General features: G+C 42.2%; 1 protein-coding gene across 1 annotated transcript; it reads left to right on the top strand.

The window, feature by feature from the left end:
• Nucleotides 1–2598: 2598 nt before the first annotated feature.
• Nucleotides 2599–12934, top strand: chrng (cholinergic receptor, nicotinic, gamma; the record flags this gene model as incomplete). Its single annotated transcript, XM_080725541.1, has 12 exons — nt 2599–2611; nt 3610–3746; nt 4699–4743; nt 4971–5095; nt 6008–6163; nt 7021–7118; nt 7466–7666; nt 9148–9262; nt 10269–10383; nt 10998–11286; nt 12438–12571; nt 12713–12934. The coding sequence occupies 12 exons, from the start codon at nt 2599–2601 to the stop codon at nt 12932–12934; spliced, it is 1650 nt and encodes a 549-aa protein (XP_080581667.1).
• Between the last annotated feature and the right edge of the window lie 635 nt (nt 12935–13569).

Here is a 13569-nt window from a genome sequence, read left to right on the forward strand (position 1 = left end):
TGCCCTACCCTACTGGCCCCGAATCACACATATCCATGGGATACAAGAGCATGACAGCTGACCACACTCACACGCAGGGGCGTCATAAGGGGGGGGGGGGGGGGTGGGACTGAGTTACTAGGGCCCAAGGTGGAGGGGCCTTCATTATTTTATACTTTAGCTATTGAAAAATAGGAAAACTTTTCAAAAATATTTTTAAAAAGTAGTGAAAATGTGTGCAAAATCTGCAAATCTTTGAATATGTGTAATTTTTAAGCGAACATAACTAAGATTTTGCTTCTGGCGGGTGCCTGGAACTAAATGTTTTGAGATAGGGTCTGTGGCCAAATACATATCATTTTGGGGGTCCTTGACATGAAAAGGTTTGAGCACCACTGACATAGAAACATAGGTTTTTCAAAAAACCTTAGAAGGATTTGAAATATTCAAAGATTTGGACAGATTTTCACGATTTAAAAGAAATAGCAGATCTACAAGCTTGTATACTATTTTTCAATACTATTTTTCAATAGTTAAAGCACAACATGTGAGTGAATCCTTTTACCCAGGGCTCATAATTTGGTGCGACACCCCTGCTTGCATGGCATGGCACGGCACGCACACACACACGAACGCACTTGCGCACACACGCATGCGCGCACACACACAAACACACCAGTGGTGGACAGCAACTAACTAACTTGAGTACTGGTACTTAAGTAATTTTCTCTATTTTTTACTTTTCTGGAGTAGGCTATTTCCAATTTACTTTTACTCCGAATACACTACATCGACTCAGAGGCAAATATTGTACTTTTTACTCTTCAATTATTTGAGACCTTTAGTTAGTAGTTACTTTGTAGATTTAGATCATTATTACAAAACATACAATAACAATGTCAGCCCTATAGGCCTATATACTTTTTGATTGTTTTTTTTTTTTTTTTATATATATTTTTAGACATTTTGAACTTGTGAATTAGGACATTTAGTGGTACTTTTACATAATAAGCTTAGTACTTTTACACTTTGGTACTTTAACTATATTTTGTATTGGTGTCATAAATAATCCATTCAGCAATGTGTCTATAAGGGTGAGGCGAGGTGAGGGTGGGGCCAAGCATTGTGCTCGACTCTGACGAGAACACAAAGTATTTTTGTGATGACTTCACACACACACACACACACACACACACACACACACACACACACACACACACACACACACACACACACACACACACACACACACACACACACACACACACACACACACAGTCACAAGTGACAGACATGTCATTCAAGACTTTCATCAACCATCAAAGAGGCTAGGGGTACAATTTGGTCTGATTGCCCTCACCTGTTGCCCTGCCTCCATTTGCAGCAGCAGGCCTACTGTACTGTACCACACCCCCCCCACCCGCCTGTGTTCCCCCAGGTGTCCCGTCTTGTCAATGTCTGTCCTGCTTCCATTTTCATGTCAAGGACCCCCAAATTGACACATACTGTATTACCCACATTTGAAAAAGGTATGCCAGGGACCCCAATAAGAGGAGATTGCTTTAACAGCTATATACAGCTCAGGACGCGTGGCGAACAGGGCACGTCCTGAGCTTGTAGATCGGCTATTTCCGACCGCAAGAGCATAAAATCGGGCTTTAAGCTATCCAGTTATCCCACAGATAAAGGAGAACAGTGCAGCGTGCGGTGGCCGGGTGGCCCCCAAGGGGACCGATGTTGGAAAAACTAAAGCCACTAAGTGGCGGTTTAGTCTCGGCCCCCCCACCAGAGGTATTTTTGGTTTCGTTGCATGATGTGCCTGTTCGGAATGCTCGTGGGACAATAGCTTTTTTTACAGCCCCGGAGAGAGTTAACTTACTGCATGGCACTTTCTCCACATGGAGATTGTGGGGCATGTTTGAGCATGAGGGGAAACGATAGCTTCCATCTATATTTTGTGTGTATTCTTAATTATTATCTCTTTTGTCCTGCATAACGCAAGCTTTGTGGAGGATGTATACTGTACAGTTGTACTGTTGTACACTATATATTTTTTATAACTGTTGCACTGCCAACTTTATTGATCCCTCGCGGTCTTCCGGTATCTTATCACCGACAACCGACATTGTACCTCAACCTAAAATACAAACTTGTGTCTTGTGTTCTCTAGTCTCCAACTGCATGTGTGTGTGTGTGTGTGTGTGTGTGTGTGTGTGTGTGTGTGTGTGTGTGTGTGTGTGTGTGTGTGTGTGTGTGTGTGTGTGTGTGGGAAGGGGGATGGCATTGTTGTGACAGCTGACTATGTGACAGCTAGGGATGGGAAAGTGGGAGAGTGGGAGGATCTCTGCATCTCTCAGTTAGCAATCATCACTCACTCTCCAACCACAGCCTTCCATCCATCCATCCATCCATCCATCTATTAACCCCCTCCCCCTCCCCCACCCCCAGCCCCCCAACACACACACACATACACCACAACCCACTAAGGCCCAGCGCGTGCCAGGAAGCACCTTAACTCCCAGTGTACATACAGTGTTAAACCAGATTAGTTTAGTCTCATCTAAAGACACACACATCCCAATGGATTGTGGATCTCTGCTCTTGGTCCTTATTGCCATGATGTCTGCAACAGGTAGGACTGACTGATCTATTCTATTCACTGCTGTGTTCGGGACTAAATGTTAACCGCTTAAGCTGCCCTGGATTACATTTTGCTGTGTGACTATGTTGTCATGCAGTGAAAACAGCATATCTACAAGCTGACAAATGAGCTTGTATATAGATCTGCTGTTTTCAAAGATCCTTTTCTTTCTTTTTTACACTTCTTTTGGGACATTTCCATCTATGACATATATATGACTATAACCCTAACCCAGAAATAGGGACTTTTGGAGGTTTAGGGGTTTTGACAGATTCAACATGGTAGAGCAGAGGTCTGCAACAGCGGCTCTCAGAGTTATTAGGGGGGGGGGGGGGGGGTAAATCTTTGTATGAAAGGATTATTATTATTATTATTTTTGCATTAACCACTTGAACCCTAGCATCCCTATTCTGAGGAGAACAGATCATCTGTTTTCAGCAAAGATGATAGTGTTGTCAAACAAGTCTATGCTTATATACTTACTGTTTAGTTCTCTCATTTTATTTTATTTACATATCTACTGCATAGTACTGTGTTCTATTCGTCTGTCATTCAATGTTATATGAGATACTTTAATGGTTTCCTGTGGAAATAAGCTTAGTCTTTTCATGGATCTCCTTTTAGTAGACCTTGTACCAGTGAACTGTACCGTCATGAAACTGTACCTTTTCCTATGCAAACTTCTAATAAAGTCTTCAATCAATCAATCTTCAATCAATCAATGCTAGAGAGAGAAAGAGAGAGAGAGAGAGAGAGAGAGAGGGAGAGAACATGACTTACATGAATGTGAATTATGAATGTTAGGGGAACAGTTGATTTGTGGGAATATTTCTTGAATATTAGATATTGTTCCCTTTAGACATCAGCTCTCATTATAGTGTTTTGGAGATAACATAAATCTCCCTTTCCCTGTGTGTGTGTGTGCGTGTGCGTGTGCGTGTGCGTGTGTGTGTGTGTGTGTGCGTGTGCGTGTGCACGTGCGTGTGTAGCGTGTGCATTGAACCTGGAAGGGGAGCTCTTCAAAGACCTGATGAAAGGCTACAACAAGAACGTGAGGCCCGTGGAGAAGAGTGGAGACATCACACATGTCCAGATCAAGATGACCCTCACCAACCTCATCTCCCTGGTGAGAAGACAAGACATAGTCCACCAGCCTCTGCTTGTGTCAGAGTGAGAAAAAAAAGAAAAAAAGAAAAAAAGTTGCACATTAAGCAAAAAAATAATCATGGATTAGCGACGCGTGTATGCTATCTATAAGTCTTTCTTAAAGGAGCTATAGTCAACTTTTTCATTGTAGGGCCGACACTTTGTTTACATCCTAGTCTATAGACTAGAATGTAAACAAAGTGTCGGTCTGACAATGGCCAAAATGATTATTTTATCATTATTTTACGCTTTTTGTGGTCATTTTTGAATAGAAACACATTTATGAAGCTTATTTCTTTTTAACATATTTTCGAAACATTATTTTTATTTTAGCATCCGTTTTTCAAGAAAAAGTTGACTATAGCTCCTTTAAAGGACAACTTTGTTTTTTTTACAACAAGCGTTCATATTTTAAATAGTAATTAGATAAAATAGTAGTAGTAGTAGTTAAAAGAAAAGATGAGTGTTAAAATGTTTTAATGTACTGCTTTCTATTGTTTTAGCGATTTTAGTATTTTGATTTCAGTGGGTGGGGGCCCTAACCGTACATTCATGAACCACTTTCAACCTGGCGACATGTCATCATTATAGACAAAACATAATAAATAAAATAAAAATATATTTTGTATTTTCAAAATAGCAGACGTATAAGCTTGTAGATCTGCTATTTTTGCTATTTTTAAGTGGTCACTTTTTTTTTTTGCCAACCTCTAGGTTTTTCTGAAATGACGCTTTTGATTATCGGCATGCGAAACTGTCGTACAACAACAGTATGTCTTATGAGAGTGTATATCTGACTGTATGTATGTTTGTCTTATGGTTAAGACTGTATGTGTCTGGCTGTATATGTGTGTCTTATGGTTAGACTGTACGAGTAAGGATTGTTCATATAAATGTACTGAGAAAGAAAAAAAATCCTCATTTGTTTTCAGAATGAAAAGGAGGAAGCCCTGACAACCAGTGTGTGGATAGAAATGGTAATGTTATTCTTCAATATTACAACAACCATTATTTTATTCCCTGCAATGATGGTGATGATGAATAGTATTATTGTTTTTGGCATTACATTTCTAATTGTTATTCAGGTCAACATTTGCTAGCCTAAATTCCTGTAACGTCACAGTAATAATATTTACTGGAAAAAATAGATTCTCATTTTTCGGACTCGATCCCAATGTGTGTGGGTGTGTGTGTGCATATGCAGCAATGGTGCGACTACAGGTTGCGATGGGACCAGCCCCCCCGTTCAGAGCTGTATGGGAACATCACCTCTGAGATGCGGATCCCCTCCAAGAGCATCTGGCTGCCTGACGTCATCCTGGAGAACAAGTCAGTCAATCACCATTTAATACACATATAGGATTCTCAACCGGGACCCCCAGTTTGACCCCAAACTTGACGTGTCGAGAGCTTGTAGATCGGTTATTTCCCCTCTTCGGGTTCTCCCTATGATAAATATACATATGATAAATATACATAGAAAGAATAAAATTCGGGGAAATTGCGAGTGTGGTTGCCTATTTATTGTCTGGATAGCCAAACTACCATGTGAAGCTTGACCAATCCTCAAGCTAGCACCACTCCCCCATTGACTTACTCTATAATGGTGACGTCACCGAGAATGCTGCTTCCTGATTGGCTAAAGATTTATCTAGAATTAAAGAATAAATAAAGTAGCACTAGAACTATAGTGTGTGCCCTAGTGGACAACCACATGAATGATACTATAGGGTAAAGTGGTTAATAGTGATAATTCATGAAATACAATGTGGCATAATCAGTTACAGTTATGCATCTTACTTGAGCTATTAGCCCTCAGCGAGGTTGTAATTAGTCCTTCCAGCTGTGTAGATGTCTCCTCCATCCAGAGTGATGGCATCTGCTTCACCGTCCTGTCAAAAACACATCTTTATCGTCTTGCTAATAAAAAAAGATTTGCATATTTGCAGAGGCCTGGCAGCTCTTTTCTTTCTCCCCTGTTTAGCCGACATGCCAATTAATTCCTCCCCTCACACATTTCTGTTTCTGTGTTGTTACTGCTGTTGTATCCTACTGAGTCACCTGCCAGTAAGGAGCCCCCACCGGGAGGACGTAGAGCCTCCGTCCTCCTCCTCCCACCCAACACTTGCTGCTTAACCTGCCTGCAGTACCGCCATTACAATTGCATTTCTCTCATGGGATGACTAACGGTCGTTCTGTCTGTCTGTCTGTCTGTCTGTCTGTCTTGTGTCCTGCGAGCAGTGTGGATGGCCAGTTTGAGGTGGCGTTGTACTGCAACGCGCTGGTGTCCCCTAACGGCTGTGTGTACTGGCTGCCCCCTGCCATCTACCGCAGTGCCTGTGCCATCAAGGTCAACTACTTCCCCTTTGACTGGCAGAACTGCACCATGAACTTCCGGTGGGTACGCAGAATTATGGATAGACTAATGGTACATAGAATCTTGTATATCTGCTGCATTTAAACCCTATACAGATTGTGATGTCCAAAACCAAAAATCAGGATTGGGAATTTTGATCACTCCCATATCAGATCAGGAAAATCCAAGCCAATCTGGAGCAAATCTTCAGAATTGGTTGTTCAGTTCTGTTTTTTGTTAAAAACATAACAAAAAAAACTATCCATGTGTATTGATGGGTGTAAGAAAGTACTATTATTATCATCTTTGTTTAAAAAAAAACTATATAACATTATGTCAACTCCATCAGATAAGATCTTATGGTTTTCAGATATAAAAAAAAAATGGTGGGAGGTTGGCCCATTACACAGTTTTAATTTTTGTATTTTTTTGTATTAAAGATTTTATCCCAATTCTCAAGAATGGGTGCTATAAAATGAATGAATGTACCTTATTTGTAGGCTTTATGGTTGCTTAGAAAGTTCATAGGTGACATATATACACCAAAACCTGTTTTTATATTCAGTATTTAAATGTATGTACCATGTATACATGGACTAGAACGTATGCTTTCTACAATCTGCCCCCGCTAGTCAGGTTCAAGGACAATACTCTGCTCACATGCAAATCACCCTTTTCAGCCAGTTGTCTTGTAAAACATAATGGACGGTTTGTATTTATGGATGTGGTGGCAGACCATGGTGTTGTGGATAATAAGCTGTGCCTGTGTTCTCCCTGTGTGTGTGTTTGTGTGTGTGTGTGTGTGTGTGTGTGTGTGTGTGTGTGTGTGTGTGTGTGTGTGTGCGTGCGTGCGTGCGTGCGTGCGTGCGTGCGTGCGTGCGTGTGCGTGCGTGTGTAGCTCCCAGAGTTATAGCGCCAATGAGATTGAACTGGTTCTCAAAGAGGAGGACGACCTGACCTGGGAGTGGGTGGACATCGACCCTGAGGCCTTCACAGGTACAGTGATGGACCGTAGAGCTGTGAAAACCAACTGTGAGCTTAAAAAAAAGAAGAAAAAACGTTTGGGAAAGAAAGAGAGATACATTTAGTGCACAGTAAAATTGTGTGTATACTTGTGTATATGTGTAAGCAACATGACATACTCTAATTAATCAATACATTAATATTGTAATGATTTGGTAAATGTATTACTAATTTCTACTAACTATTTAAAAACGTATCCCATGGCTCTGCCCGGCTAATCTTTTCATGTCGTTCTGACTTATGGTGTTTGCATATTGCATATTGAGTTCGAGGGGGCCTTACAGGGTAAATTAAAAGAAATCCTGTCGTGTCACGTATAGAAAACGGAGAGTGGGCCATCAAACATAGGCCAGCCAAGAAGGTGATCAACCACGAGTACACCAAAGATGACCTGGAGTATCAGGAGCTGGTGTTCTACCTCATCATCCAGAGGAAACCTCTCTTCTACATCATCAACATCATCGCTCCCTGCGTGCTCTTCTCCTCGCTTGGCCTGCTCGTCTACTTCCTGCCTGCCAAGGGTACTTTTTGATCTTTTACTCCAGTGTAGGGCTGTCATGATATGACATTTTACATGACGATTAATTGTCACTCAAATAATTGGCGATTAACGATTTAATTGTGTTTTTGTCATTGACAATTACATTTTTGTTTGGCTTTTAGGCTTTGAAGTTGCACATGGTAGATATGACACAAAACCTAAATACACGAAGAAATGACTGACATATTTGACAACTTACTACTTAAAAAATAACATTGATAGTGGAAATAGCCGATCTACAAGCTCACAACGCGTCGCGATGCGACGCGTTGTGAGCTTGTAGATCTGCTATTTCCACTATTTCTGACATTTTTCAACATTCACGATTATGACGATTATGACAAAATAATTGCGATAATGTCAAATAATCACGATTAGACGATTATGTAATAATTGTGACAGCCCTACTCCAGTGTTTCTCAAACTTTCACATTTCAAAGTCTCCCCTTAACTCTGGCATTGTACACATCTATTTTTTTACACTGCCAGAGTTACAGACTTGTATGGGTCAATTTAAACCCCCCTAAAGGAACCTAGCCTCGTAAACCAGACTCTTAATCAGAGTCTAGTTTACTAGGGGTCTAGTTTACTACTAGGCTAAAAGGAAGCCACAGAGTCCCTGGAATCCACTTTGAGTCCCCAGAATTACAGTGTTGATTCTGACAGCAACTTTTGATTTAGTTTTAGTCATAGTCTTTTGAATAAAATTCTGTTTAGTTTTAGTCTAGTTTTAGTTGACAAAATATCATAAGGTTTTAGTCGACTAAAACTACAGTAAATTTAGTCAACTAAAATGTAATAGCATTGAAATGGCTGATATTTACTTAGATGCATGCCGAAAATAGCTGATCTACAAGCTAGGGTCCATGACATCAAAACCAACATTTTTCGTCATAGTTTTAGTCGATGAAATCAACACTGCCCAGACTGCAGTACCGCTGTATAACAGTCAAGTTGCCGTCGCCTGGTGGTCAAATCTGGGATTGCACGGCTTCCGCATTTAAAAGGCTACTGCGTGCGCCGTGCGTCTACCTTTTGAAATCCTAGTGCGCCTGCTTGGTGCTCAAGTCTTCGGCCTTTGAGCACCAAATGTGGTGCCCAAATCGAGATAAATGCAGAATTAAAGTAAAGTGTTCTTCTGGGTGCTTCATTGAAATGAATAGGGCGTCTACCTCCGCCCTCTAGACGTATTATAACTCTATGCTTTTACCACCCCAATAAGTTCTTCCACTCGTTAGAAGCTGACACGTCATACAATGAGAATAGCCGAAATGCAAGCTCACATATCGGCCATTTCCGATGTGTGACACCACCGGCATACAGTATGACAGTGTATAAATTAAACATACCGTATATTATAGGCCTAACATATTTTTGGAGAGTTTTTGCCTGTAACAACATGCCCAAAATAGGTTCATTATCCTGATAATGATTGATTATTGTGTGTTTTTGGCACATCAGCTGGTGGTCAGAAGTGCACCATGTCCATCGCTACTCTGCTGGGACAGACCGTGTTCCTCTTCCTGTTTGCCAAGAAGGTTCCGGAGACATCCAGGGCTGTGCCTCTCATTGGAAAGTAAGCCAACATGCATCACTCTCTAAAGCCTGACATATCGTCTCCGTCGGGTGGAAACCTCATATTATGTCCAAAAATATTACTTTTCAGGATTCAAATTCAAAAAGTAGCAACAGTAGCAGATCTGTAAGCCCAAAACGTGGCGCTTCGCATCGCGTTTCGAGCTTGTAGATCTGCTACTTTCGATACTTTTGTGTGACACTGTAGTAGGATCAAGTAGGGCCAGGCGTTAAATAAAACACAAAAAGTTAGAATATGGAGGTTAGGAGGTTTCTGCCTGACAGTCAGCAACAATATAATATAATAGCCTACCTGTACATTGTCGCTGTCAGTGGAAACCTAGTATGTCAAAAACCTTGTATGTCTCTCAGGGGCGTCACACCAAATTCTGGGCCCTGGGTACAAGGATTCACTGCGGGCCCCCCATGAATGTTAACTATTGAAAAATAGCAGATATACAAGCTCACAGCGCGGCACCGAGTGCCGCGCTGCGAGCTTGTAGATCTGCTATTTTTGAAAAATCGTGAAAATGTGTGCCAAGAAACCTATGTTTCCATGTCAGTGATGCTCAAACTTTTTCATGTGAAGGACACCCCATCTCAAAATATTTAGTTCCAGGGACCCCCCAGAAGCAAAATTTGAGTTACAAAATGTTCACTTAAAAAAAAACATATATTCAAAGATTTGCGCACATTTTCCCGACTTTTCAAAAATAGCAGATCTACAAGCTCGCAGCGCGGCACTCGGTGCCGCGCTGTGAGCTTGTATATCTGCTATTTTTCAATAGCTAAAGTTACTAGGGCCCCTCCACCTTGGGCCCCGGTAACTCAGTCCCACTTTCCTACCCCTTGTGACGCCCCTGATGTCTCTCAACCTTATTTGCTTCATGAACCAGCTGGGGTCTGTAGTAATAACATGACCAAACACAGTCAGACGATGTCTTTTATATTGTACTGTACTCCATTCAGTTTGTCCCTTTTTAAAGGCATTCTCCTCCTGTCTCCAGATACCTTATGTTTGTGATGTCGGTGACCACCATGGTGGTCATGAACTGTGTCATAGTGCTCAACGTGTCCCTGAGGACCCCCAACACCCACAAGATGACCAATACAATACGAAGGGTGAGACACAATGATACGTATCAATTTGGGGGGTCCTTGACATGAAAACGTTTGAGAACCACTGAGTTTGACAGAATTCTTTTATTTAGTTTTAGTCATAGTCTTTTTGAATAAAAATCCTTATAGTTTATGTAACAATTTAGCCATCTGAAAAGTTTTAGTTTTATATCATAAGATTTTAGTCGACTAAATCTGCAGATTTTATCTAAAAAAAATGTACTTTGCCAGGCCTTGATGGTATCGTAATGCCCGATTTGACACTTGGTTGCAAGTGTAAAAACTGCCTTACAAGGTGTTGTGAGCTTGTAGATCTGCTATTTTCAGAGCGCAACACCCAAGCGCAACCAAACCTAAAATTACTTTTTCAGTTCTTCTGAATCTCTTCTTCACTCGCCCCTCCCTAACATTTTAGTCTAGTTTTTATGTGTTGAGTAAATTGTCAATGTATGTATTTTATTTATATATGTCATCACAGCTTAGTTTTTATTTCGATTTCGTCAGTGAAAAAAGGGAGTCAGTTTTAGCAGACGAAACCAATACTGCTGTGAGAGTGACAATGTAGCCTACAGTATACGGTGGGGTTAACCCCTGGCCTCCCATGCCGTCACCACCAGGTCCTTCTGAACGTCGTGCCTCGACTGCTGCGGATGAAGATGCGGCCCTGGACGCCGAGCGATGACCGCGGCTCAGAGACGGGCAGCAGCAGCGGCGGCGGCTCAGAGGCGACGGGAGACGGCGAGGCGCTGACCAACGAGGCCACGCTCTACCCCTGCAGGAGACGCACCTCCCTGGGGCTCATCGTCAAGGCCGAGGAGTACGTGATGAAGACCGCGCGCACTGAGCTCATGTTCGCCAGACTGCGGGAGAGAGAAGGACTCATGAAGTCGGTGTTGGAGAAGATACGTAAGTCGTTTGGAGGGGGTATCGCGCGTGGCCGCGTGTGCGTTCAAAAGGTTTGACAGTTAATCGGAAGTAATGAATTATTTTAAAACATCGTCGATAATCGATCATTAATTAAGCAACATTACACAAGAGGGTGTGCTTTACCGTTATTATCGGCACGCCAGCGTTGCTGCAGGAACAAGGCGATAGCCGAGTTTCGCAGGCAGGGCTGAAGTGCCAATAATCACGGTGAAGCACGACCCTCAAGTGTAATATTGTGATTATACTGTACAACAATTACACTTAAAAAAAAAACACGTCAACTTCATTTCATTGTAATTAAGATATTCGATAGAAATTTTGAATTTTTTAATGCCACATTTAGCTACTATGTCCCTGAACTTCATATGAAAACTGCTAGCGTAACCGCTTAGCCTAGTGTTGGGAGAGGGAGCCCGGCACAGCCGATTTCTATGTTTGATTAGACCCGTTCCATAACGCTCATTATCATCACGGGTAGATAGATATTTCAACCAATCAGATTGCTTCATCGGAACTACCTGTTGTATAATTAAGCATGATTTTAATCGGGCATGTCATTATAGATAAAAAAGTCTCAAAGAAATTTCCCATAAAATGTATTGTTATAGTGGAAATAGCCGATCTACAAGCTCACAAAGCATAAAATAAACATAGCAATTATGCTTCGTTGCACAATGGTGTCATGTCCTAGTGATGAGCTGGGCAACGTCTGACCAAGCAGCAGACATTTTCAGCATTTCGTCGTCAACCTACTGTATCACGAGTTGGAAGTGAGAACGCTTGTCAGCATTCCATTGTCACACGAAGCGGTACAACCTGAAATGTTGAAAAGCAGCGTGACAGCTCCGGGAGCCCGTCACGCTACATCTTGCCCAACTCTTCACTGTGTTGCAAGTTGGAAGTGATGGTGGTAAGCGTTAAGTTACTATAGGCTACTGCATAATGTACCGATACACGATCAGGCGGCAAAAATAATAGACCTACAAGCTCACAACGCGTCTAAACCACGGCGCACTGCGAGCTTGTATGCCGGTTATTTTCGCTGCAAGACAATGTCGTCGTGAAGCATGAACTGGCCTTATATGTGAAAAAACTAAACTGTACCCCCCCCCCCCCCCAAACACACACAGATAACGGCTTAGAGAACGGTTCAGCCCAGAAGCTTGAAGACAGCCTAGCAACGGTTTCTCCAGAAGTGAGACAGTGCGTCGAGTCTTGCAAGCACATCGCAGAGACCACCAGAAAGCAGAACGACTTCCAGAGTGTGAGATGACACATTTATAATATATTTATTTATATTCTTTTTAACACAAGTGTTTCATTTAACTATGGTCACTCCATCACTGCTAACCTACTCAACTGAACCACTCCCCCCCCCCCCCCCCCCCTCACCTCACCTCTCCAGGAGAATGAAGAGTGGTTCCTGGTCGCCCGGGTCATCGACAGGGTGTGCTTCATCGTCATGGCCACTGTGTATTTCTTCGGGACCACCGGGATCTTCCTGATGGGCCATTTCAACCAGGCCCCGTCCACGCCCTTCTACGGGGACCCCAGGACATATCTGCCCCCCTTGGACAATGTCACCGATCTCGGCGACCTGGCTCAGAATATCACCCGACTGAGCTGAGCCAGCAGTTAAAAACAGGGACTCACCGGTTCTTCTTCTGGCCCCTTGGACAGCTCAGGACCTCCCTTTGGAGAGGCTCACCGTGACAGCTGGGGTTCTGAGAGAGACTGAGTAGAGAACATAAGCTGGAAATACTGCATAATATGAAGTACCGGTACATACATATTGTACATACTGTATACGGTACCAACACATCAATAGTGCATGTCACCTCCTGAGCAATGAGGTGACATACTTCAACGTTTTACTCACTGGTGGCTACATGTGGATCTGTGGACTATCACAAGTTGAGTGACACGTTTGTCATGATAAAGGATTGTATGGACAGTATTGACAGTTCATAACGCTCGATAGTGGATAGTCTACACAAGTCTGTGTAACAAAAAAGGACATGACACTATGATCGCTCATTCTCAGTGAGCAGATATATCAGGTATATCAACCCTCTCATTCAATGCAGTGTTTTCCAGAACTATACATAACCCTTTTTGCAATAACTTTGATTCGTTGATAACTTCTATTTCTTTCTTTCTTTCTTTCTCTCTCTCTTTCTCTTTCCCTCTTTCTTTCTTTCATTCGCTCAGAACGTTCTGAACCTGTATCTGTTTTGTCCTGGTTGTCTGTCTGTCTGACCA

This window comes from Nannobrachium achirus (assembly GCF_963921795.1).
Source record: "Nannobrachium achirus genome assembly, chromosome: 5".
Taxonomy (NCBI): Eukaryota; Metazoa; Chordata; class Actinopteri; order Myctophiformes; family Myctophidae; genus Nannobrachium; species Nannobrachium achirus.